Consider the following 25,943-nt stretch of genomic DNA (forward strand, 5'->3'; position numbering starts at 1 on the left):
AAATGCTAAACACTGTGCAGGATTATGCAGAAATACGCATAATTGGACTTTTTTTTTAAAAAAGATAGTTATAAATCAGAATAGCATCTTGAATCCTTAGCAAACTGATTAAAATTCCCTGATTGACAGCTAGTAATTCTGTCAATGACTTGATAAGCAAAGCATGTTTTATCCTCACAAGCCAGTATCTAGAAAATCAACTCTCTACAGAGAAGAAATTATTCTTCTGCTTCATTTTAATAGGAACACCTAAGTCTTGTTAAATTTTATTCATTTTTATTCCACCTTTATTATTTTTACAAATACCTGAAGGCAGAAAACATATACAACACATCTTCCTCTTCCTATTTTCCCCACAACAACAAAAGTCCAAAAGTCATCCAGCTGACTTTCATGGCTAAGGCAGAACTTGAACTCATAGTCTGCAGCTTCTGACCTGGTGCCTTAACTATTAGACCAAACTGACTCTCAGACACAAGTGTACAGATGAAAATTTTGGTATGAAAGAAATACTAGGTTTGAAAGAAACACTAGGCCTTAACAGCAGGATGGCAGAGAATTCTTCCACCTTATACTGAGGTAACTGCAGATTGCAGCACTAGTTAACCATGTCTGAGTTCTATGGTTTTGCAGGATCAGTCCTTCTTTTTACTTGATGGCAGAACACTTGTAAATTCCAGGTTCTAGATTAGACTAGAAAATAGCACAATGGCAAACCATTTCCATACCATTTATAAGAAAACTGTGTGGATATGTCTATAGAATTACCAGAAATCCATCTGAGTTCAAGGGCATCTTTACCAGTCCAAGAAAGACCGAAATTGTAATACTGTGCTAAATAATTGCAGGGAAGGAATTACAGCATCAGAATTGATGGTATTATGGGAAATAAACTTATAAATAACTTTGAACAGTGATGGTTATATGGTAGAAGACGAGGCACTTCAGGACTTCTGAGATTATATCATGGGCAATTTCATATAATAGCTAGAATGGTGGATATTTCAGTCACAAGACATTCATTTACCAGCAAGTATACTGGTGAAGTTGTTCCTGTCATCTCATCTGGCCTCAAGATACAGCTTTCCTTTGCCTTTTTGTGTGAGGCAGGTGATTTTAAATAAAGCTCTTGGCTTTAGCGATACACCATTTATATTTTCTGAAAATGAACATGGAGTCTATCTGGGTCTCAGCAGCATTTCAAGAATTAATGCTGCAGGTAAAATAATACTTTGCAATTTTAGTCATCATAGATAAAGTTTGTATTGATGATTGTAATTATGAAAATGTCCATATAAAAATGTTCTTTGCTATTTATTTTAACTAAGAATCTTTTTTAAAAGTTGCAAAAAAAAAAATTTTACATTCATATTTTGCTAATAAACTTTCTATTGCTATCCGTTCTTCACACAACATGATCAAAGTAGGCATTTTGTCTAATCTAATCCAGCAGCATTTAACATGTAAAATTTGGGTCAACTATTGCATTCCTTTGTTTTATTGTGTTATAGTTTACTGACTCATATTCTCTAGTTGAGGTTATTGATAATATGACAACTATTCAATAAGACATTGAATAGATGCAGATAGAAATAAATGATCCTCTTTGACTTGGACTGTTGACTATTAACTTACCAACCACAAATCAACTGTTTAAAAATATATGGACAATTATGAAATTACATTCATCATTACAAACTTTATGATGACTGAAATATGTTTTAAACAAGTATTGTATAAAAATGTTTCTTCATTATTATGAAATTCTGAATTAAATCTAAGTTGTTCAGAGTGTTAAACTGAATCATGTGTCACTGAATCAATTTGAAAGTGTCAGATGAGATTTAAAGTGCTTGCATGTTCACAGATCCTTTACAGAAGATATAGTAAAACATAAATTCAACTCTTCTTTTAGCAATGAACTATAGCTTCCACTAAATAATCAATACATTTTACTAATATTTTCAAAGGAAATTTATTATCAAAACTCTGAAAAGGAGAATGAAAAAATACTTACTTTCCCTTTGACATATTTCTGCAACTTACTATTTGCAACTGATTGATTTGGCTCTAAAATATGCCACAATAGCATGTAAACATTTATGATAGTTTAATTTGATATGAAAAACCTTTATCCAAGCATAAAAACTGTACACATTAGGATCAGGACCCAATTTCTGATGGGCCTATGCATATGAAAATATTTATTCTTAACTCTACTTAAAATCATGCCTGTTAACATATCTTTAAGAAAGTCCACCGACTCTTTAGTGTCACCAATGACAATATATATATGTACATGTGTGAATATGTTTTTGTGTGCCATTAACTTATTTGATATGTCTAGAATAAATCCTCTAGGTAGGAATTAGCACTTTATGGGCCATGAATTCCAAAATTGAAATTCCATCTCTAGTGAAAATAGAATTAGACAAACAGACTGCTAAAAGGCTTTTAGATAATTAGCAAGTTGTCTCCTGTACTCATTTTTCTTTAAATCAAAAATAGGTTAAGCATTTATCTCAAAAATCTTAGACAGCCAAATAGGATTCAGTATTGGGTGGATAGTCTTATTACTGAATTGCAACAGTATTTTTTTATGGTCTTCAGTGGATTTTTGTGAATTTTGATTCATTTGTATGTAATATGGCAACTCAGAAATACTACCTATAGAAAGAGAGCCATAATCTGTAAAATTCATTTTAGAGAAATATGGGGAAGATTGATTTATGAAATGGCTGTAAGAAAATTGGAATAAGATTGAGAACATTACTACATTATATTACTAAAGAAGCTATTGTGAATAACAAAGCCTAGGCTACATAGGAACCACAGAATGTCAACAATGGAAAACAGATTTGCATGTAGAGTCAGAGAGAATAACAACCAGATATTGTCCTAAAATGAATGTGAGAAACTGGTTCTACCTAAAATAGACAATGGACAATTTGTGCTCAAAACAAAATTGTAAAGCTCTCCTGACCTTTTATTACCATCAGTCATGGTATTATTCTGAATCATTTTGCTATATAGGATTTTGGGGGTATTGTTTGGCAATGGTTTCTGAATTGTGTGTGGCAGGGTGCGCTAGAGGATTACTGTCCATCACTTAGGTTGTTGTCCCTTTTTTCTCATATGCTTTTTATTCTCTACATCAAATCATTGAGGGAAGTCATATAGAACTTTGGAGTTGAGCTATGTTACTATATTGATGACATTCAGTCCTACTATGCCTTACCTAATAACTCCAAGAAAAAAAATCCTGAATATTATTTAACTGAATGGCCTGGATAAGAAATTAACTTAATAATGGACCGGATAAGAAATTAAATCCATAAAAAATGATGTTGATAAAGAAAAATCTGTATTCTGGATTCCAAGTTCTTGAGGAACCATATTAGCCAATAGAACTATGAGAAATGGACACAGTAAATGAACAAAAAGTCTGAGCTAACACAAGGCAGATTTCTATGTTGCTAAAGAGGAATACAATGGAGATTTCTTTTTTTTCAAATGTAACCTTTATATGTTCTGTTACTAGAAGCACTAATCTCACAGATGAAACAAATTTAACAATAAAAAAACTAGAACACTATCACTGTTGCCTTTAAATTTTCAAAGTACCTTTACTTGGTGTGTCATTGATGCACACACAGAGGATGCTCATAGTCTAACATACATGGTATGCAGGACCATTTATTCAGCCATCAAATTCTCTCTTCACTTTTAATCCATTCCTCATAAATATATAACAAGATTGCCTTTCACAGATTTGGGACATTGTCAAGTTAACTATGGTAAATACAGCTCTGGAAGACTTGCTGAGAAGTTTGCTGCAAATCTAAGAAAATGTTTTTTTGCATTTAAGAAATACAGCCTCATTTTTAGTAGAATGTTCTTTCTTTTCCATGATTGCACCTATGTCTTGGTGTCATAGTATTAGAAGAGATACATGCTCAACAGAAGAGTCTTCTATTTCTAAATAATAAAGGGGCTAATAGGCTGCAGTCCTTAAAACGATTATTATATTGTCACTGTAATTCCATTATTGAGACATCTATATCTGTAAGTTTTCAAACAATTAAAGCAAGATCAGGGTCACTTTGTAGCAGAATACTAATCAATGTATTTTACAAATGTTAATTGCAGATGACTTCTTGAAAAAAATTACATCTAAAAAACAAAGAAGGGCAGACAGATGGAAGAAGGGTTTTCTAAATTAAGTTATAACATACAAAGGAAATACCACCACTTTGCTCTTAAATATTTTGCTTCCTAAATACTGCATTATATCAGTCTTTCTCAACTTGCTGCAGTCTAAGTAATCCAGACATTTATTTCCAGAATGTCCTGATAATGGCATGTTGACTGAAAATTCTAGGCTAGTCAGATAGTTGATTTAACTACGGTTCACTTTTGTTATTTCCTAAAATGACACTTAAAAATAATTTCACAAATGAAAGGAGCTCCAAAGTTTTAGTGTAGTAAAGAGAAAATGCATACTCCTATTATCATTGTCAGAGAGGAAAAGCCATATGTCTTTCCTTTTCTTCCATGAAATGCTTATTCTATTTATACACTCACAAAATGATTTGGCTTATGGACCTCAAAGTTCTTTTGATCTGTTTTAAACCTCTTTGGGGCTGCATAGCATAAACTATAGGGTGCTTTACGCCTTGATTCACTGGAAATTTTTCCCTAGAACAATTATCTGCCAGTATATTTAAGTAATCAAGATTTAGCAGTTATAAAGAGAAATGCCATCTGACAAATAATTATGTCACTCAGAGGTGAGAAAAACAGAATACTAAAAACAAGCATGAGTTTAACAAGATAATTCTTAAACAACATATATAAACTGGTAATAGAAATGGAAACTTCTATTTTTTTTATTTCTTCGTCTAAGCCTGAGAAAATTGTACAAAAGAACTTGGAGAAGAAGAAAAACAGAAAAAGTTAGCAAGGGAAAAATGTTTTCTCTGACCCCCAAATTCTTAAATTTATATCCCAAATTATCACATTTTTCCTTATGTAATTTAAAGCTGAAAGGAGAAACATATACAGCCATGATGGAAGTAATAAGAAAAATATAGCAAACAATATTACTGTAAATTATACATATTTAAAATACATTTCTTCTTTCTTTTACTTCCTGATTTTAATTTATTTGATTGCTACTTTTTATTCTTTTGCTAAAGTTTGCAGAACATTGTTGTGTGTGCATTGCCTTCTTGTGACTATGTGGACCAACCCCTGCAGTTTTCTTGGCTAGGTTTTTCAGAAATGGTTTGCCATTGCCCGTTTCCTAGGGCTGACAGAGTGTGACTGGCCAAAAGTCTGGCTTCATGATTAAAATGGGACTGGAACTCGGGATCTTCCAGTTTCTAGCTTGATGCCTCATCACACCAATCTGGCACTCTTGCATAACATTACTTGATCTGAAAAGAAACAGCTTGATAAGTATGTAATGTATAATATAGCTCTTGCATTTATTTTTAAAATGATATTTGATCACCAAGATTAAGAAATGCTTTCATATCCTGGATATGACACTGTCATATCCAGGATATGAAATAAATGAAATAAACCTTTATTTTATTTTCTACAGATTGCGAGTATAGATAGCTATTTGCCTATTTGCGAGTATAGACAGCTATTTGCCTATTTGCGAGTATAGAGAGCTAATTTGCCTAATTGAAGGGCCATACTGAATGGCCCTTCAATATGGGAGCCTTGCCTACCACATTTCAAAGACAGTACGAGACAAATCAGTTTGACCATTCAACTTGCTACTCCATCTGAAATTAAAATACCTTTAGAGGTTATAAGGGCAACATTGCTGCTGTGAGAAGGAAGCTTCAGGTATATCATATCAGTACCACAAGTGGATTATGAAGAAATAAAAGCTGTCAGGAAGAAATCTCAAGTGCATAGCCTGAATGTCACAACCGGGGCTAAGACGACAAAGGTTTATCATGTTGCTTACATAATGGTTTGCTAATTAGAACTTAATTCCCGTCAGAGTAGCCTATTCTCCTTGTCCTAATGACCACATATCATTATTAAAGAAAATATCTCCTCTCTCTCTCTCTCTCTCTCTCTCTCTTCCTCTCTCTGTATTAAGTGCATCTTTTCAAGGCTTTTCAATTATACATCTATCCATTTTATGCATTCAGAACCTTATGCATGAATTGCATAATGTTTGTATCACATTTTTGCTTTTTTATTGTTTAAAATTTAAGTGCATACTACAATTTGCTAAATGTTGTTTTTATACAATAGAACTTCCTAGTATGTTAAATATAGCAATCAATAGTATAGAATAATGCATTGATCAGTGGTTCTTTTAAAACTAATGAATATCTGACCATAGACCTTGTCTTTAGAAGGAGGATATAAACTATAGTACTCTCTGTATGCTCAATAAATCTATACCAAACTCTTGACAAATCATCTTTGGCTATTCTCTCCCTCCCTGTCCCTCTCCCATTCCCTCTCTATCATTTTGTTGTTGTTGCTTTTGGCCAGCTTATCTATTAGAGCTATTTACCAACATCACTGAATTCAGTCTGGCCTTGAAAAATTATTCCATGTCTTCTATAAGCAAGTTGTCTAGTTAACTGCTAATGAACGGTATTGTTAAATTTAATGCGGAATGTATCTCTCAGTTGCCATCTAATGGCCAGCCACACTTTTTCAACTCAGATCTGGTAGCACAATCCAATCTAGAAATGGTAGGTCCATTTCTAGATTGGACCTAGAAATCTAGAAATCCAATCTGAAATTTTCTGCATAAAACACATGTGCCTGAACTATACCATCTCAGGAGTAAGAAGCACAATAATACAACAAAAAAGCCTGACAACTAGTACATCAGTGATAGGTATTAATGCCTTTTTTAACTTCATTGTCAGAGACAGACCAATTCTTTCTTATGTTCTTGATTCCCCACTTCTTGATGCACTATGAATCGCTTAGTCTTTCACTATTCCCACTGTCTTTCCTGCTGTTCCTCAATTGTTTTGAAATTCCACTCCAATAGCTTCATCTAGTGTGGCAAGTTGTAGAAAATGTAGTCTAAAACATCCAGAAGACTTCAGGATATGCCTTCCTTAACCCTCTATTTTTCTCTGTTTTGAAGGTAAATTAAAACTTAGGTAACAGAAAACTAGTTAAGAGCTGGACAAAAATAATAAATGCGTCAGAACTAGTTATACGGATTAATTAGAGCCAGGGCTTTTTTTCTCATAGAACGCCCAGAACGGAGTTCCGGCACCTTTTTTGGATGGAACCTTGTAGGGTAGGCAAGACGGGTTGTATGACATGTGTGAGTTCCGGCACCTTTTTTTTTAGAAAAAAGCACGTTAGAGCCAATTTGGTCTAGTGGTTAAGGCACCATGTGATAAAACAGGAGACCTTGATTTCAGGTTCTGCCTTAGCCAGCTGAGTGACTTTGGGCCAATCACACTCTCTTAGTCCAACGCACCTCGCAGGATTATTGTTGTGGAAAAAATAGGAGGAGGAAGGTATGTTAGATATGTTTGCCACTTTAAATTGTTTGTAAAAATAATAAAGGTGGGGTATAAATAAATATAAATTATAAATTATCAGCACTTAATTCATTTACTGCCAACTAAAAAAAACACCCATTACCAGTTATATTATCATGAAATAGTTAGCATTATAATAGTATTGAACGTATTGACAATAGATAGCATTGTATACTATACTATACTATACTATACTATACTATACTATACTATACTATACTATACTATACTATACACTATACAATTTAATGCAGCAGTTATTTCTCAACCTTGGCAACTTCAAGATGTATGAAGTTCAACTTCCAGAATTTTTCAATTAATTGGCTTGTGTATTTTGGGAATTGAAGTCCACACATCTTAAAATTGTCAAGGTTGAGAAATATTGCGATATAGTATAGCTCTTGCTTAATACTAATTTTTCCCTCAAATAATTACTTATTAATTGAAGAAATTGACATCTTATGTCTGCTGATAACAATAGCTGTTGAAAACAAAAGAATTAATCTGAGCTGCAAATGCATCTGAAAAGCTTTGAAAATTAATTCCTACTTGGATGGAAATGTTTACTTGAGAATTTAACTCTTTATTCAGAATGCTAAAAATGCTTATCTCTTTCTTCTTGTTATTCCTACTTCCATGGTCTTTTCTCCATCTCCATCCACCTTTTTTCTCTCTTCTTCCTTAATGCAGCAACTCTTTCCTCCTACCCCATCTCTATTGAGTATTTGTCTTCCTCTCTTCTAATGCTTGTTCTGGAAGAAAAGAGCGGAAGATGTTCGTGTTTGTTGTGTATTTTTTGTGTGTGAACACTAATTTATATATTTGAGACAGAATGGATGGCCCATGCAAATGGAATATCACTGAATCTTGTAAAAAGTGCTTTATTTCATAGGATTTGTTTTATTTAATAATTAATTCAATTAATGAAGGACTGAGAGAGATTGATGATAGTTGTGCCATTTGTAGAAAGAAGCTAGGGACAGATCATCATGGAGAAGATGTTGGGCAATCATTAGGATTGTCTTTAATTGGAGAGGCAATCCCAAGATAGATTTGCATACATTCATATGTGTGTATGTGTGTGTGTGTACACACATACACACATATACATATATACACACTCACAAATGCACACATGGATTTCTGAGTTGAGTTCCAAAAAGTCTGTACAGCATTACATCTTAATTACAACTTAATATAACTTAATTGCAACTTAATATAACATTAAGTTCATGTAAGTATCCAAGTTTCCTAAAAATTTGTATACACACCAAAAAAGATTCTGATGTTTTTAATCTCAATCCCAGTATAATACTCATGGTTATGTGTGGGTATTTCTATGTGTACTTGAGTTTATTTTGTTGTTTATAACAGCAGAACAATATATGCAAGTTCTGGTCAACACAATTTAAAAAGGATATTAGAAAGCTAGAAAGAGTACAAAATATGCAACCAAATTAGAGGAATGAAATTCTTTTCATAGTAGGAGAAATTACACAACCAACTGAAGAGAATATTTATAATTCAGGACTGAACTGCATGATCATTGGTGCTGTCTGAGCTTCGTGATTTTCTTGCAGATGTTTCATTACCAAACTAGGTAACATCATCTAATGATATTACTGAGTTTGGTAATGAAATGTTGCAAAAAAACCACCAAGACCAGAGAGCATCAAGGATCCCACAGAACCTACAGTAATTGGAGCTCCCTCTCAGGGAACTAATGAGGGCATGACAAAATATTAAAAATCAAGTACAGGACAGATAATTTGAGTAGTGAGAGTCATGTTTTCACAACATGAAATTTAAGGTTGTTCAACAAATTGCATTCAATAAATGCAAGGAAATTCATGCAGAAAAAGGACTGAACAGGCTGATATATGGATTCAGCAGGGATCCTTTAATGTGATGCATTACCTAAACTCACATATAAAAATAATCAAGCTAACCATCATTGATAAGAAAAAGTTTGGGGATGATTGCTGAATCCATGTTTATTACAAGGAGAAATGGATATTTTAATCTTCCATTTTGTATTTAAAATTAATTGACTTTAAAATGAAAAACTGAGTCATGTTAGACATTTGATATCATCTTCCTTCCACATATTTTACTTTGAGGCTGATGGGACAGCTCTGTGGACTAGTCAGATTCTGCCAACACCCAATTATCACAACCATCCATAAGAGGCTCTGCTTCTGAGCTTGATTGCTTGCTTGCACACATTTCATTACCCACTATTCAACTCTCTGTTTCACATAGTCTCTTCTATTGAAAGCTTTTCCTTCAAACAGAGAAAACTATTTTATATTGTATGAACTGACAGCACTGCCAAAGATTTCTAAAAGTTTGAAATAGCCAGTGAGAAATTATACAAATATATATTTTTACAGCATCCACAAACAACCCAAGATTTACTACAAAATATTTTAAATAAATTAAGTTCAATTTTTTGTTTACCAACACTACAATGCTATATCCAAACATATCTGCACATTTTAGGATACTAAGATATATAATCGTTACCTCTCATTTAGTGCTTATAAAAATTAGCATCAATAAATAGAATTACATATAATTTTCTTTATATGGTTGAATAAGGTGACATTAATGAAAGATATACTGTTTATTCTGTACTGTGCTAAAATGCCACTTGATTATATAGCTTTTAAATAAATGTGGAAGACCATGCTAATCTGTTAATGGTTAATCTCAGAAGGTCACCACTATATACATTTCTTTTCCCTTTCCTCTTCCATATGTCTAAGAGAGAAATTAAATTTGTATATTATGCACAGCAACAAACACAGCGGTTGAAAGGACAAGGGCAGTGCATTCCAAGGTTAAAGATGGGATTTCCAAAAGCCCTATTATTCAACACCTTGGATAGCTACCAGTTAAAGATTCTAATATTTCTCTCCTCTGACAGACCTCAGTGCAAACTAATACTGTGTGTCTTAAAAGATATTACTCTCTGGTTTGTAGCAGCAAGTAAATTAATAAGAACAAAATCCATTATATCCAAAAATTATTATTCAAAATCCCAGTTGCCCTCAATCTATGCTCTTTTTTTTCTTCCCTGCAAAATCCTGATTTTCTATCATGCTGATAATAGCCTGTGTCCAAAGTATTGAGGAAGGTGGCTAAACATGCATGTATTATCATACAAAAGCAATTTTATGCACAGATCAGCATAAGCTATTCAATGGTGCATGATTCGACCAAGACCATATATATGTCTTTCCAAATTTCTCACAAAGCAGTGGGACTCAGGGATAGAGATTTGATTTTTTCAGAGCAAAAACAGCACACATTTCTAAACTAATATACATATATCTATATCTATATCTATCTATCTATCTATCTATCTATCTATATATATATATATATATATATATATATATATATATATATATATATATCTTAATCTGATTTTCTGGGACATTTCTGATTTCCTAATTTTGATACCTTCTTTTGTCATTTATCAGAAAGAAAGGTTCAAAGATTAATGAAGAACTCAGAGATGTATTGGGTAAATATTACATTTATTAGATGACCATGGCCTCTTGATGTGACTGATACCCACACAATTCAGTTAAGCCCTGGACCCCCAGACTGATGCCTATAACCACTGAAACTTTCTTTGGTGCCCACCATTACTGTCAGCCAATTGATCTAATTAAAGTTCTTTTGATTCTTAAAAATAAGAAGCTAGCATATCAAAAAGCAAAACATTCTCCTCAAGGAGAATACTTTTGAGTCCGAGTGGCATTCTTAAAAAATAATGTAGTTGTTAGCTAGAAACCAAAATTTTGTAGGATTGCTCACCTTTCCAGAAAACAATACAGAATATGCTAAGGAGCTATACAACATCTTGAAAAGGAGTTATGAAAGGGGTTCCATATAGAATCAACCTTGTGATCTCTCAAGTTTCCTCTTTCCGCTATGTATTCAAAATGGACAGTGATTAATATATACATAACACACATATATACATGCTATATACATATACACACCCATACACCCATACACACACACACACACACACACACACACACATAAATGGGATGTGTGTGCATGGGTGTGTGTGTATATGTATATAGCACATATATATGTGTGTTATGTATGTATATGGGTAGATATACACTTTGAGAGCAGGCAACAGAATTTCATTTTTAATGTGGGCCAGTATGCTCACAGTAAAAAATGACAATAAAGGTTATTTTATCTATTTGAGAAATTACATCATCAGTTTTACCCATGGTAATTTTTTAAAGATTGGTTATCCAAACCATTACAGCTATTTTGTTAGTGTCCCAAATATGTTCTGATGATTAGAGATTCATATCTTTCACACTGGCCTATATATGCGGAGCCTAATTGTATGTGTAAAATTGTACTCTATAAAGCACAGAATATTGTATGTGCTTGCCTATATATCTTGAAGAAAATTGGATTACTTGTACAATTTTAACTGTTGCACTCTATCACATTCTTGCTTTTTTTAAGCAGTCCAGAGAAGCTGTGTTGATATAAAGAAATGAATGACTAAATATATAAAATAAGCAGTCAGTTAATGTTCTAGGTATTTACCCATGTAAAACACTTTTCAGATATTATGTTTAACATATGTATTTGGGGTATACAGATCAACTCCAACCCAAACAAAATAATTGATTTAATTCAAATTACCAATCTAATTATTTCAATCTATTCAGAAAACTGAGTCAATTCCATTTGATTTTCTGGATTGATTAGGGAGGAAATTATTTAAATGGTTTTGAATCAATCTTTAATGCAAATGTTAAATGCACCAAAGTGGCTTCCCCCTCCTCCCTCCCCAACCTTCTGTGCTTAGAAAAGAGCATTTTGCATAGGGCTACAGTCAAGGTCAATCACGTTGTTTCTAATTTGGGCATCACTCAAAGAGTTACATGTAAATACTTTTTTTCTCACCTTTCAAAAGAAAAGTGTAGATTTGTTTGTCTTCTTTGGTCAGCTGGAGGGGAAATGATTACTTGCTACAACAATGAATTAAAGGAAGGGATATCTATAGTTTTTAGACATTAGTGGTTCTTGGTTTGTTGAAAAACAGCACCTATCAACTTTCTAATGCCATACAATAAGTGTGCCAGCAACCACCGGCTTTTCACTTCAGAGAATAAATACTTTTCAGAGAAAATAAAGTAAGGAGCAGCCCTATTATTGGAAAACGGGGATGACAGTAAAGTCATATTTCATCTTCCTTGCTTTCACTGTGAACAGTTTTTTTTTAATGCAGGGTCTAATATTAATATTGGATGAATGAATGGAATGGATTAAAAATTGGGGGAAAAAATAGTGAAATAATTTTACTTGTTAAGAAGAAGAGGGAGATTTTTAAAACCCCAAACCATCTAGCCTTCAAAACTGAAGGTCATAAGAAATAATATTATACAATGGTTACATTAGCAAACTGAGACTAATGAAACCTGGGGTCAAATACTGTCTCAGGGATAAATGAGGATGACCTTGGACAAGTCATCACCTAGCCAGTATAATCAACTTTGTAAGCTTCTTGTGAAAGTAAAATGGTGGGAAGCAATACATACTTTTGCTTCAATTCTTGAATAGAAGGCAAGATATAAAATGAAATAAATACATGGAATTTTTTAAAAAGGTATTGTTTTTTTTTCCCCTTAAAGCAAGGCTAGGTGAATCACGTTATCTGTTTCAGCAACATATTTTGAAGCTGATAGGAAGAAAAAATTAGCTTCTTGCCAGGTGCTTAAGAATAGTCTGTTCCATTGGGACTGAAAACTATGCAAATGAGCCAGCTTGCCAGTTCAAATCCCAAAGGTTATGGTAGCATTCTGAGAGTGAGTGTCATCACTGGTTGAGAACATGAATTGGAATCAGAAAAATCCACATTCAATTCTCCATTCAACAAGGAGTTCGGTGGTTATATTCTCCCAACTTGCTTAACCAAATCAGCTAAAAATTCCATTTTCTGTTTTTACATAGTCTATGCTTGGTTAATGATAAATTTGATCTTGAAATGTATTTATTTGTAAATTAGGGGCTATATGTGAACCCAACCTGTTAAGTTACATTCATGGATCAACGTATTCGCACGTAAACCCAGGAATGAATAAATAAATGAATACACTTAGTTCCCGGGACAAGCAATTTACCTGGGAAAAAGCCACTACTGCATGATTTGGGGCCAACAAATATTCAGCCTACCTTAGAGAATTACTGTAGACAGGAAATGATAGAGAACCTGCTTCACTTCTACCACGTTAATGTCTCAGAGGAAAGATGAGATGTAATTTTAAAATAACAGAATAAGTGTGCTGGGAACGTATTTAGATTATGGACAAGACTGCAATGTGTTTTCCAAAAAATGGAATTTGATTCTTGCTTTTGTGGGAAGAGAGAAGAAATGGAAAAGGTAGGAAGAAGCACTGTAATTTTCATGGCCCTCATCCTTCGCTTCTAGTTTCTTGGATGGTCTTTCTTCAGACAGGAATGAGTTCTGATGAAGAAAACTTTGCTAGGGATGAAGACTAACTAGCTCTCTGAGATTTTTAAAAAAGAAAGAAAGAAAGAAAACAGGATGTGCCTTTAGCAGAAGTCCCAGCATTTTTTCCACAATTCTCATCAGCAGTGATACCAAATTATTGGAGTGGGCTGAAGAGAGACAGACAATGCTGAATAAGGTGATAGACAGAATCATTTCATCCTATGCCTCCTCTTCTCTCTCAAGTTACCAACTCAGGGTGCCTACTTCTATGTTTGACATCCAGATATTGTTTGACAGCACCCAGCATCTAGTGGCACTTTCAAATGAGCAAATACGCCCCTTCCAGTTGGACTTGGCTTGCCCAGAGTTGGCTCTTGCCTGCTCAATCTCACCAGTTGCAAACCTGGTCTCTTTCTGCCGCCCAACCAAGCGCCCCTCACCTGAAGTCGCTGTACGGATGGATGATCCAGAATCCTGCAGTTTTAACCCTTTCCTGTTCCTTTTCCACTGCTTTCTGGCTGCCGAACATGCGGAGGGAGAATTTGTTGACCCCGGGCTGCAGCAAGGAAGTGAACTGCCGCTGCATGAAGCCGTACTGGCGCCGCGCGCCGTCGGCACTGTCGAAGTCCCCCATCGGTTCCTCAGCGCCGCCGTTGCCCTCCACTTTGAAACACACCGAATTGCCATGCTCCTTAAGGCTCCCACCGGCGCTCGGGCTGCTCAGCACCTTCTCCGCACCCGTCTTTGCCTGGGAGCAGGCATTGGTGCTGGGACTGCTCTCGTCCCGGCTGCCGGGCGAGGCACCCGGCTTGTTGCCCTCCATGGCACGGTCCGGCGCTCAGGAGAGCGCTCCAGCCTGTCCGGCTCCTCTCGAGCCGCCGGCGTAGGAAAAGAGAACGAACCAGCCAGACGAGCCGGCTCCCTCAGAACAGTGAGAGGAGGAGGAGGAGGAGGCGGCGACGGCTGGTCCTTCCCGCCCTTCAGCAGCGCTTCACTGCTCTGTGCCGCTCCTGGCATTGGCCAAGCCGGCAAGAGCCGCTTCTCACTCTGGCACCGACGGAGAGGGGCGGAGAGAAAAAAAAGCCGAAGCCTACCGCTCCGCGCCCTCTGCTGGTGAACGCTCCGCCCCGCCCCGCCCGGCTCCGCCCCTTCATCCCCTTCCCTCATCTCGACATTGAGCGACCCGGCGGAGCCCTTGAGAGAGAAGGGGCGGCCTTTCCTTCAGCCGGGCTGAAGCGGCGTTTTTCTTTTCCAAAACCGCCTCCCGATCGGTGAGGTGCTGGCGCTTCAAACCTGACCTGCCGGTGGCTTTGATTTGGATCTTCATTTATGAGTTCTGGCACTCGGTTTCGTTTAAAGAGAAAGAGTTACGGATCACACAGGGAAGCCGCGTGAAGATGTCCCCCAACCGGTCCCTCGGAACTGCAGGGACGCTGTGGGGTTCTTCAAAAGAGGGTGGCAGATTCAGAAGTGGCGTTAGGCTGCACAGCTGCCTTGCAAGGCAGGTTGACTGATTCATATGTGCCAGCTCGCACCCCCTACGTCGAGTTGTAACTGCTGGTGAGATTGAGCCTTCACAGATGTGTGAAAACACTAAAGCTCAGAGAAACCTGGTTTCACTTGCTGGCAATGCTGCTCAACCTTGGCAATTTGAAGATGTGTGGACTGCAACTCCGAGAATTCCCCAGCTATTGTTGAGCAACTTCAAGCTGCTAAGAAACACTGCTGGAAAGAGAAAGGACTAGAAATGTCTGCAACAAAGCCAATGTCAAGTTTTCCCAGAAGAATTCATAGGGGTGAGACCCGTTGTATCTTGGACAGACTGCCTGTGCAGTTGGTGAACTTTCCTTCATGGCTGATCTTGAAGGAATGTCTAGACACTGTCATATTTACAAATTCTTGCATCAACAAGATAACCTCCAAGGTCTTTTGCCAATTGTACAATTTCATATCACTCTGGTCATCTCAGACACAATGCTTCAGCCTGTAGTCTTCACGGTCACAATAACTGAAAGCTCCAAAAGAAATCTTCAATTTCTTTTGATGGTTTACAGGGGGGTGTTCTCTCATTTATTGTGATCTTGAACATCACAGGTGGGAGAATAGGCAGCATATTTAACATTGTTGTATCCTTTTCTGCTTCAGCTTACTGGTGAGATACCCAGAATCAGAATAACTGAATTAACCGCTATGAATGAGTATGGATTTAAACCATCTGGCAGCAACTAGCCAACCTTCCTATCACCAACAAATTAAGAAGAATCAAATATTGAAGCTAGAAAATCTTAGAGCAGGAAGATGAAAAAGCATTATGGAGAAAGTCAAAGGAAAACCTTTGACCCCTTACCCCAAAAAGTGATATAGCTTCGGAAGTCAAACTCAGTGCAGTCTTTACCGTAATTTTAACTCTTCTGTAATTTTAACCATCATAATGTATTTGCAGAACTTGTCATGTAGGGTAGAAAAGCTAGAGAGGAGTCAGGCCAGGTTTTGCTTTTAAAAGTAAAGGGGCCACACAGCTTCAAAAGATGGGTGTCCTCAGAGTATGATAAAAAAAATAAAATTGTGACTGCAACAATGAGATCAAAGTTCTACAACACACATAAGTTATGCAACACATCCAAAAAGAAGACAAAAGCTTTGATTGCGCTCTGGTGAACTTTATCATGACTTACCCTCCTGTGGGCACCCTTGCTTCACAAAGTAGCTTTGAAGTAGTGCTTTTTTAAACATGTTTTTGACTGGAAGTATCCTTTCAGAACTTCAAATGACTTTTATTTCTGTTCTACCTTTCTTTTTGCAAGGAATGGCACTTTTTTTTCTAACAATCCTGTAAATTATATCCACAGAGATTTATCCAAAATCATCCTGGAAATTGTGTAATTTAGTGAGGATTTGAGCATAGCTTTGCCCAGTACTGATCCTCTAATCCAGCAAATGATAGGCATACAGAAAACCTGTGAGCAGCACTATTTTACAATAATCTGCCAGAACATTGTGTACATCTCTCATTGCAATATTTTTTGCTATCCTATGAAGAAGCAAAATCAGGAATCTAACAAACTCTGCCAGGTTCCAATATAGTCATATTCTTTTTGGCCTCCTTATTTGCTTTTCAAGAATGAAATTACAATAGTATATATAGAAAACACAACTGTATTGCATAATACATGGTTATATCCCATTCTAAAAAGTCATTTAAAAATAATTGCTAACATATAAACATTTTGCTTCTTAGTGCTAGTACTATTGATCTTTAACAAAAGATAATTTTAAAACTGTTCCAATATTCAGATTTTACTATACCAGATCATAAGTTTACATGATTTGATATTTATATAAAATAACTGTTGCTTTAAATCTACAGTTCCATCATGGGAGATTTTGCTGTTACACTATTTCTGAAAAGAAGAAAAGAGATACTTCATGTCTACATCTACATGCTTTACAAGTATTATCTGTGCAGTTCTGTTAAAAGGGCTAGACATGATATAACATTACTGAAATCTGTTTTAGAAGCCTGGTTACAAAACATTCTGTCTCACTAGAGTTTGAAATGGTTGTCCTATTCCTTTTGTATGAGCCTAGAAAAACAGTGCTGAATCATTAGGATTATAGGGAGACACAGACACATATTCCTAATTCCACATGACACATGGAGATTCCTTCTTTGATACTAATCTGTGCTTGTGCCATTTAATGTTACTAATTGCTTTAGGGTGAGTAAAGACAGCTGGAAAATGACAGTTGTTTCTTAAGCAGAGGTCATCTACTTTAATGTTCAATGTAAAGGTTGAAATAATTGTAATTGCTACAATCCTGAAGCCACCCACGTAGGAATGTGCCTGGGAAAAATACAATAAGCTGTCCAGAAAGGATTCTACCTACCTCTAAACGAAAGTATATTTTATACGTCTGAAAATATCTAGTTAATTCCAACCACAACTGATTTTAAAATGAATGTGCATGCTTTGAACATGATTCAGTAGAAAGGTATCAAACTCACACAAGCAGCAATGACAGAAGACAAGTTAGCTATGTCTTTTTTCAGGATTTTGTGTCTGTCTAAAAGAAGATGCAGTTGCTTTAATAGTTGCATTAGGCATTGCATTAAAACAGATTTACACAGTCTAAAAAGGATATAATTGCTTTAATTAGTACAGAGGTCCTGCATTTGCACACTTTCTGAAAAAAAATTCTTCTAAATTATTTTTTGCTACAGCCACTGACCAAAATTCCATTTGCTTTTTACTGATACTATTTTATTTGGTTTAAATTTAATTTATTACTCTATTTATTGCTTACGCTCTGTCTGAAACTAAGGAACCTATATACATGACCTAAATATTTTGGAAATAGACAGATTTTGATTTTCTGGCTGAGAAGAACATCTCTTCCCCCCCATGCCCCCAAATACTAGGAGCAACTATAAATATCAAGCACTAGCTATGGATTCAGTCTGTAAGTTACATCTTTAAACTCAATTTCTACTCTTGATGGTGTTTAATAAAAAGATTGGCAGCTATGGATTATATATTAAAGTGCTAATTGAATCAAGAAACTTGGTTGAATGTAGGATTGTAAAAAATGATGTGCAAATGCTTTCTCAATGAAACTGACTAGATGATTTTGGATCAGTCACTGTCTTTTAATCCAAGCTTCTACATAAAGTTGTTTTGAAGAAAAATGGGAAGAAGTGTTGTAAATATTATTTTTGAGTTTCTGGAGGAAAAGTTGGATAAAACTATGAGGAATAAATAAATATTGAATTGCATCTTACAGCAGGAATTATGAAACAAAATTTGAAATTTGAAACATTTTTTTGAATATTTCTATTTGCCACTATATTGGATGTATATAACAAATCTGAAATTTCCCAGTTACATCATACTTTTAAAAATAAAAGCTTATTTCTGCAATATATTATCTTATTAGTCACCTTACTCCACTAATTAAGATAGGAATTGGTGAAGTTGACCAAGCATATGACTTATCTGTGGTGATAAGGGCAGCAATGCCGATTTCCACCTCTTTATTGAATCTGCAGAGAGCCACCAACAATCCTAATTTGGTGACTAGGTCCCTCCTAGGCATTGCTTTTTTTGTTAAAAAAAAAGAGGTGCTGGAACTCACATGTCATACAATCCGCCTTGCCTACCCTACAAGGTTCCATCCAAAAAAGGTGCCAGAATTCCGTTCTGGGTGTTCTATGACAAAAAAAGCCCTGCTCCTAGGTAGGAGAAGTTATGGAAATCCTTGAGGGCTGCTATGAAGTGTATTATCAATGTCTGTTACACAAAGTTGTTTGACTTCGTTTAGAGTTGGATTCTGACTGGGCCTGTTTTCCTAAGGAGATGAGGTCCCAACAGTTGTGAGTTTGGCCATTTGCCTTCATGATTAGTTAAGATCTCCCTGGAGGGGGCATGTGGATGAGTCCAAGCAGTGATAAATGCCTCTTTGTAGAATGAGATGGTACTGCTTGCTTTGAAGGAAGTGAGGGTATTCTTGGGCAAACAGTATTGGACAACTTCCATCAAGCCTCAAAAGAATGGTTGGTGTTCCCTTACAGAGCACCCTGGATGAAGCATATTAACTGGATCTTTTTCAGCCTGTATTTAGGCCATGTTACATTACTGAGATAGGATTGATTCCTGCCTAGCAGAGGGTTGGACTAGATGACCTCCAAGGTACCTTCCATCATCATCATCATCATTATTATTATTAATCATTGCACAGTCAGCCAGATGTTCAGACTGGATTTGGCATTTTTGTCTACTTATCGAGTCCTTACCATGGATCTGGGATAGGCAGATGTAGATGTTTGATGGTATTACAGATATCATCGCAGGATGGAAACAGTTCCTAGTAAGGCTGCCATTTGCAATTGACTAATGGCGAATTTGTCAATGCCAATGGTGTTCAAGTGGTGCTCCAGTTGTTTTGGGATTGTACCCAGGGCGCCTATTACTATTTGTACTACCCTTGCTTGCTTTTGCCACAGTCTTTCTATTTCTATTTGTAGGTCTTTGTATTTTGTTATCTTCTCCAGTTCTTTCTCATCTATTCTGCTGTCTCCAGGCACTGCCATATCCACTATCCAGACTTTTTTGTCTTTCTTATTGACAATTGTTAAGTCCAGGGTGTTATGTTGCAGCTATTATTATTATTATTTTATTTTTGGGGTGGGGGTACTCAGGATGAAGATGCTGTCCTGATCTTCTTGGATATGTTGCTGTATTTCTGGACCAGTATACTGATTTCAATTACATATTCCCACCTTGGGCCAGACAGTTAATGCTGGTTGTGGTGCTGGCCCAATGCCTGGATGCTGTGAGAATATGGAGGAAAGAAACTGACCAACTCAACTCGGGCAAGCTTAGGAGTGTGGTTCTCAGAGTCTGGTGATGTGACATGTTTGTCTCTAAATGGGGTGGCCCTCCTCCCCCCAGACTGAACTGGTGCACAATTTAGGATACCTTCTATACTCAAAGCTGCAGTTCATAGAGCAAATGGCAGCAGTATCTATTGTGGCTCTTAAACAAATTCATCTGTGCAGCAATTGTGCCCTTTCCTGGATGTGGAGGTCTTGCTCATGGTCACTTATGCCTTGGTCACTTCTTGGTTGGAATTCAGGTTTGTGCTTTACATGGACAGGCCTTGAAGACCACTCAGAAGTTATAATTGGTCCACAAAGCAGTGGTGTACCCAGTGCTGGATTCACCTAGTTACATCTCTGTTGTGTGAGCTGCATTGGCTTCTTCCAGGCGCAATTCAAGCTTATCACCTTTAAAGCCTTCATGACATTGGACCAGGTTACTTTTGATGCTATTTAATCTAGACTTTGCAGCCCAATTGGCCAATTGTATTTTCTTATTTTGGATTAGACTATTACCAAAAAAATGATGAATAAAGATGACAGTCAATTAAAAAGTGCTATAATATATCTACAGGTATCTAACCTGCCTGGTTCAATTTCAGAAAAAATGTCTGTGATTTGTATTTTATTGCAGTAGTAATTGCCTATGCCTTCTAATCTGATGGGAAATAGCAGACTTTAAGCTATTGGACTGTAGAAATTCTTGATGTAGCAGAGTTGGTAATGAAAAAGCATTTAAAATTGGAAAGAAGCAGCATTTTGGGGGAGCTGAAATTAAAGAACTTCTCTTAGAGCAGCTCAGCAGGGAAAGCCATCTGGCTTGGACTATCCAGTTGGCTCTTGAATATAATTTAGAGTGCTGGTTTTGACCTATAAAGCCTTTTATGGTTTGGCACCTGCATATGTGCAGGTCCACCTGCTCCAACCTGAATTGACCCAATCTACTAAATCATCTAGGAAGAAGCTTCTGGTAATTATGCACAAAGGTGGAGAGATTAAACATTACTGAGAATGGAGGAATGGATTGTAAAGATGAATGGTCAGATGGCCAAACTCACATCTCTGATCAGAGAAAAGACATTACAAAAGTTTATTGCTGACTCAAATCCGATTTTGGGCTTTTCATGTGAAACAGAAAAAAATGAATTTATGATATATGGCAGGATTTTCCAACCTTGGCAACTTTAAGACTTTGGACTTCAACTCCCAGAATTCCTCATGCTGGCTGGGAAAATCTGGGAGTTGTAGTCCACGAATCTTGAAGTTGTCAAGGCTGGGAAACTTTGATGTATGGTTTTGATGATTAGGGAAAAAAACTAGATTATAGAAAAAACAAAATTCATATTGTAACCATAGAGTAAGAGGCAAATTTATTTTTATAACTACCTGTAAAGAAAACCAGAATGATTTCTTTATTTTTCTCTCTCTCCTTTTTTCCTTACATTTTCAGCTTTTTCTTTTTGTCTTGCTTTTCTTACTTCGTTTCCTTATTCTAAATATTAGTTTGTGTTATTTATATATGTCTCTATTAAAATCTTAATAGAATTATATATATAACATATATAATTATTAAGGAAAGGCAATAATTCAAAGTTACTTGTGAACTTGGAATTAGTAATAACCATTTAAGGCTTATCTTTTAAGTTTTATCCTGGGCAAAGTTTTCTCTTCATAGAGTTTCAATCTAATAAAATCCCAAGAGGATGTGAGATTTTGGGGAGAATTTCAGCATTTAGTTCTTCCAGACAATTCTAGTGCTTTTTCTGTTGGTTTGGTTTTTATTTTGTTACTCTCTATTTATGACATTTCAAAAGGTAACTATCTCCAGGAATGCACACATAAAATGTTACGATGTTCCAGTACATTCAGCATGACTCTTGATGGTTACTGACTATAAAGAGAACAAGCTAAAAGATCCTTGGTCTCATTTCAGACAGACAGAAATGAACAAATAACAACCATAAAAAACCATCACTTCAAAGAAAACTACAAGCAACATAAGTAATCAAAAATGAAAGATGACATCAACATAAGCTCAAGGGAAAGCCCACTAAAACAATTCCATTTTCAAAAATTTATGGATCAACAGCAAGGAGGGGACTAGTCCATCTCCACAGGGAGGCTGGGAACAATATTTTCTCATTTTAAGGTCTAAAACTCTTATAAAAATGTAGGATTTGCTACAGTTTCTCACTGGTTCTCTAAATAACTCAGGCTGGTATTATTAGAGCAGATATCTTCCAGATATAAATCAGTGTATATATTGTCTAATTTCAAGCAAGGTGTTCTACTGATTTCTTCTTTCAACTTTCATAAAGAAGAAATAGCATGGAGTATTCAAATACACAAAGTTGCTTCTTGCTTGCTGTCACTTATATAAGTTTGTACTTAGCAGTATCCACAGATGTCATCGTAAACCATGATGTAGAACAAACAGGATATTGGTACATTCAAGCTGTTCATTTATACTTCACATCTCCATTCACCTGATGGTGTAAATTCATCAGAAGGGTAGTTTTTTGTTATAGTCAAACCATAAAATTACAATGTGAACAAATACTGAAAGTCTATTTTGAATTTTGAAGGAAACAGCCATGAATATAATTTGATAAGAGACATCATGTTCTCCAGCAGCTGGTACATCGTCTTGTCTTAAAAATTAGATTCTATCAGAGCAAAAGTTAAGATTAAAAATACAAAATACGAACAGCAGAAAGTCTCAGCTTACATTCATCAAAGGTAAGGCAGCCGGTAGCTATTGCTCAACCATCCCAAAGCACATCCTATAGATTTAAATTATATATTCAAAATCTTCAGCTAGAATTGTTTATTGTTTAATTCTATACCACTATTCACTTCTAGAGAAAAAGTGATTCCATGCCCTTTCTCTATTTAAGATAACATTAGCAGGAACAGCTGCAAATTATGCATTTAATAGATCCTTTTGGAAGCTCAGTGCACTATAACTGGCTTGAGAAATCAGCTGTTAATATTCTAGAGTAGCAACGTGCAATTTTCATTGGCTCAAGGACTGCATCAAACTTTGAATGGCAAGTTGAAGTCAAAATGTGAACAGTGGGTGGGTCCAAGGACTTTTCTGGGATATTGATTCAGAAGTTTGTATCTTTAAGCATCAGGAAGGATTAAGGGTAGCTGATTGCAATCTCCCCTTTAAGGTGAGGGAGGGAGATGGGTAGTTATATACATGTATGCATATACAAATACATACCGGTATATATATGTGTGTTTGTGTGCATGTATGTATCTATATATATATATAACTCTATATGTTTAAATGTCTATGGAGATTCTCAGTCATCTAGATCATAGTTGTCCCAAAGGTGTTTTTTCAAAGGAAACTGGACTGTTTTTTACTTGAAGACGTTTCACTTCTCATCCAAAAAGCTTCTTTAGTTTTGAATGTGGTGGAGAACAGAAAGATTTATATTCCTTGCAATCATCTGGTCAATAGCACTCTAACTGAGAGATATTGAGGCCATTTAGAGGGTTATCTATGCCTCCAGGGTCATTTGAATAGTGCAAATGGCTGTGGCATACATATGTTTCATCATAATTTGATAAAAGCCATCATTTGTCCATATCTTAGTGTCATTGGTATATGTTTAAGATTTTAGGCTAGTCTTTGGGACAATTAATTTAGTCACAGAGGATGTAAAACCTTTGAAAGGTTTACATGATGAACATCTATTGTTCTGCTGTCTGTTTAGAACTGTGTTCATTTGTGCCTATTTGGTGCTTCTGCTTGAATCTTTGCTCAAAATCTATATGACTATGTTCAACTCAATGAGCCACTGTGTGTTGCAGAAACAATAAAATTTGCATTGTGGAGAATCAACGATACCTGCCACTTTGGGTAACTTCTGGGGCTTTCTTTAGCATATCCAGTAAGATGATTTATTTTCATGCATAGCTGCTAAAGAAGGCAATCAAAAGTGTAGAAAGTAAAGAAACAAGGCAACTTCACTTTGTAGAAGTACAAGGATTTGTTATTCTAGCAAGCAGTTTCAAACTGATAGCTGCCCTTCAAAGCTTTGAAGGGCTGTCCTTGTTAAATAGATTTCTCAGCTGGCAGGACATCACCCAGAAAAGGAATTAATAGTTATGAGTGAGCCTTCAATTGGTCAGCAAAGGAGAATCAAAAATGAAAAAGCAATGTTTGGGAATTCAAGGAGAAAGATGGGATTCTGAATGGGGCAAAGGATTAAATAGGGGAATGAACAGAGTTAGAGAGAAATATTAAAAAGTCATAGCCAACCACAGTTCCATATTTAATGTATCTCTCCAATGTTGACTAACAGCAAATGTGTTCCACTTTCAGTTTTGGCCTTTATGTATTGTTTCAACATTATTCTATAATCACACCTACACTTTTTTTATTTTAATTTACATTTGAATAAAATAGAGCTGGAAGGAACTTTGGAGGTCTTCTAGTCCATCCCTCTGCTCAAGCAGGAGAACTTATACCATCTCAGACAAGGGACTGTCCAGCCTCTTCTTAAAAATCTCCAGTGATGGAGCGCCCACGATTTCTGGAGGCAAGCTGTTCCACGGGTTCCATTTGGCACACTAGAAATTATTTTGTTAACATATATATTTTATTGCTCTTAAAATAACAGAAAAAACAACAACAAAGGGAACAAAACACAAAGATACATACATTATCCAGAAAAAATGTAAGTGGTTAAAAATAAGTAAAGAAAAATATATCAGAAAAAAACTAGAATACAGAGAATAGGTCACTATCACAGTAAATGACAACAAATATAATTATTTAATGCAAAGAGTGTGCAGATATATACACAGACACATATAGTCTCTAAATCACTTATATACAGTAACTATCATGCTTTTTTTAACCTGTATAAATCAGTCACATATTTCATTATACTTATCCATACAAACTCTTTATTATTCTTTATGGTAATTCATAGAATCAAAGCAAAGGTTTTTTAAAAGAGCAAGCCAAGAAGGTATCAATCAGTTTGACAAAATATTATTTTGCTGCATGGTAGCCAAATTTTGTGAAGCTGATTTTCTCATAGCATAGAATGGCTTTTTTAAAAAGTCAGTTTTGCTGTTATGTGGGCAGGTCTATTAAATTGCAGGATACTATGGGGACATTCCTGTATGACAAGGTGGACAACTATGGCTCCTTTATAACCTGTGAATTTCAACTCTCAGAATTGGCTGACTTAGGAATTCTAGGAGTTGAAGTCCACAGGTCCTAACAGGGCCATAATTTCCCACCCTTGTTGCATGACATCTGGAAATTGAGTGTTATAGCAATTTTGGGGTCTTGTTGTTTGGCATATTATCTGGCAAAGGGATGAGAGACTTTTATAAATGTCATAAGCTGACATCATGTGACAAGAATGTCACATCTTTTTAATATGAACACAATATGAAAGAATGTGGCCTCTAAGGTGTAGGAAGTCAGCACCTCATCCCCCTCCTAGAGAATGAAATATTTTGGGGATATTAAAAGAGTAGA

General features: G+C 35.8%; 1 protein-coding gene across 1 annotated transcript in view; it reads right to left on the reverse strand.

The window, feature by feature from the left end:
- HCN1 (hyperpolarization activated cyclic nucleotide gated potassium channel 1) overlaps nucleotides 1-14,878 on the reverse strand; it is a 155,052-nt gene extending 140,174 nt beyond the window's left edge. Inside the window, exon 1 of the mRNA XM_039345685.1 lies at nucleotides 14,496-14,878. Within this exon, the coding sequence (XP_039201619.1) occupies nucleotides 14,496-14,878 (383 nt within the window). The remainder of the gene's footprint in view (nucleotides 1-14,495) is intronic.
- Between the last annotated feature and the right edge of the window lie 11,065 nt (nucleotides 14,879-25,943).

Source organism: Crotalus tigris, unplaced genomic scaffold, assembly GCF_016545835.1.
Source record: "Crotalus tigris isolate CLP2741 ecotype Arizona unplaced genomic scaffold, ASM1654583v1 scf7180000017973.899353, whole genome shotgun sequence".
Lineage (NCBI taxonomy): Eukaryota > Metazoa > Chordata > Lepidosauria > Squamata > Viperidae > Crotalus > Crotalus tigris.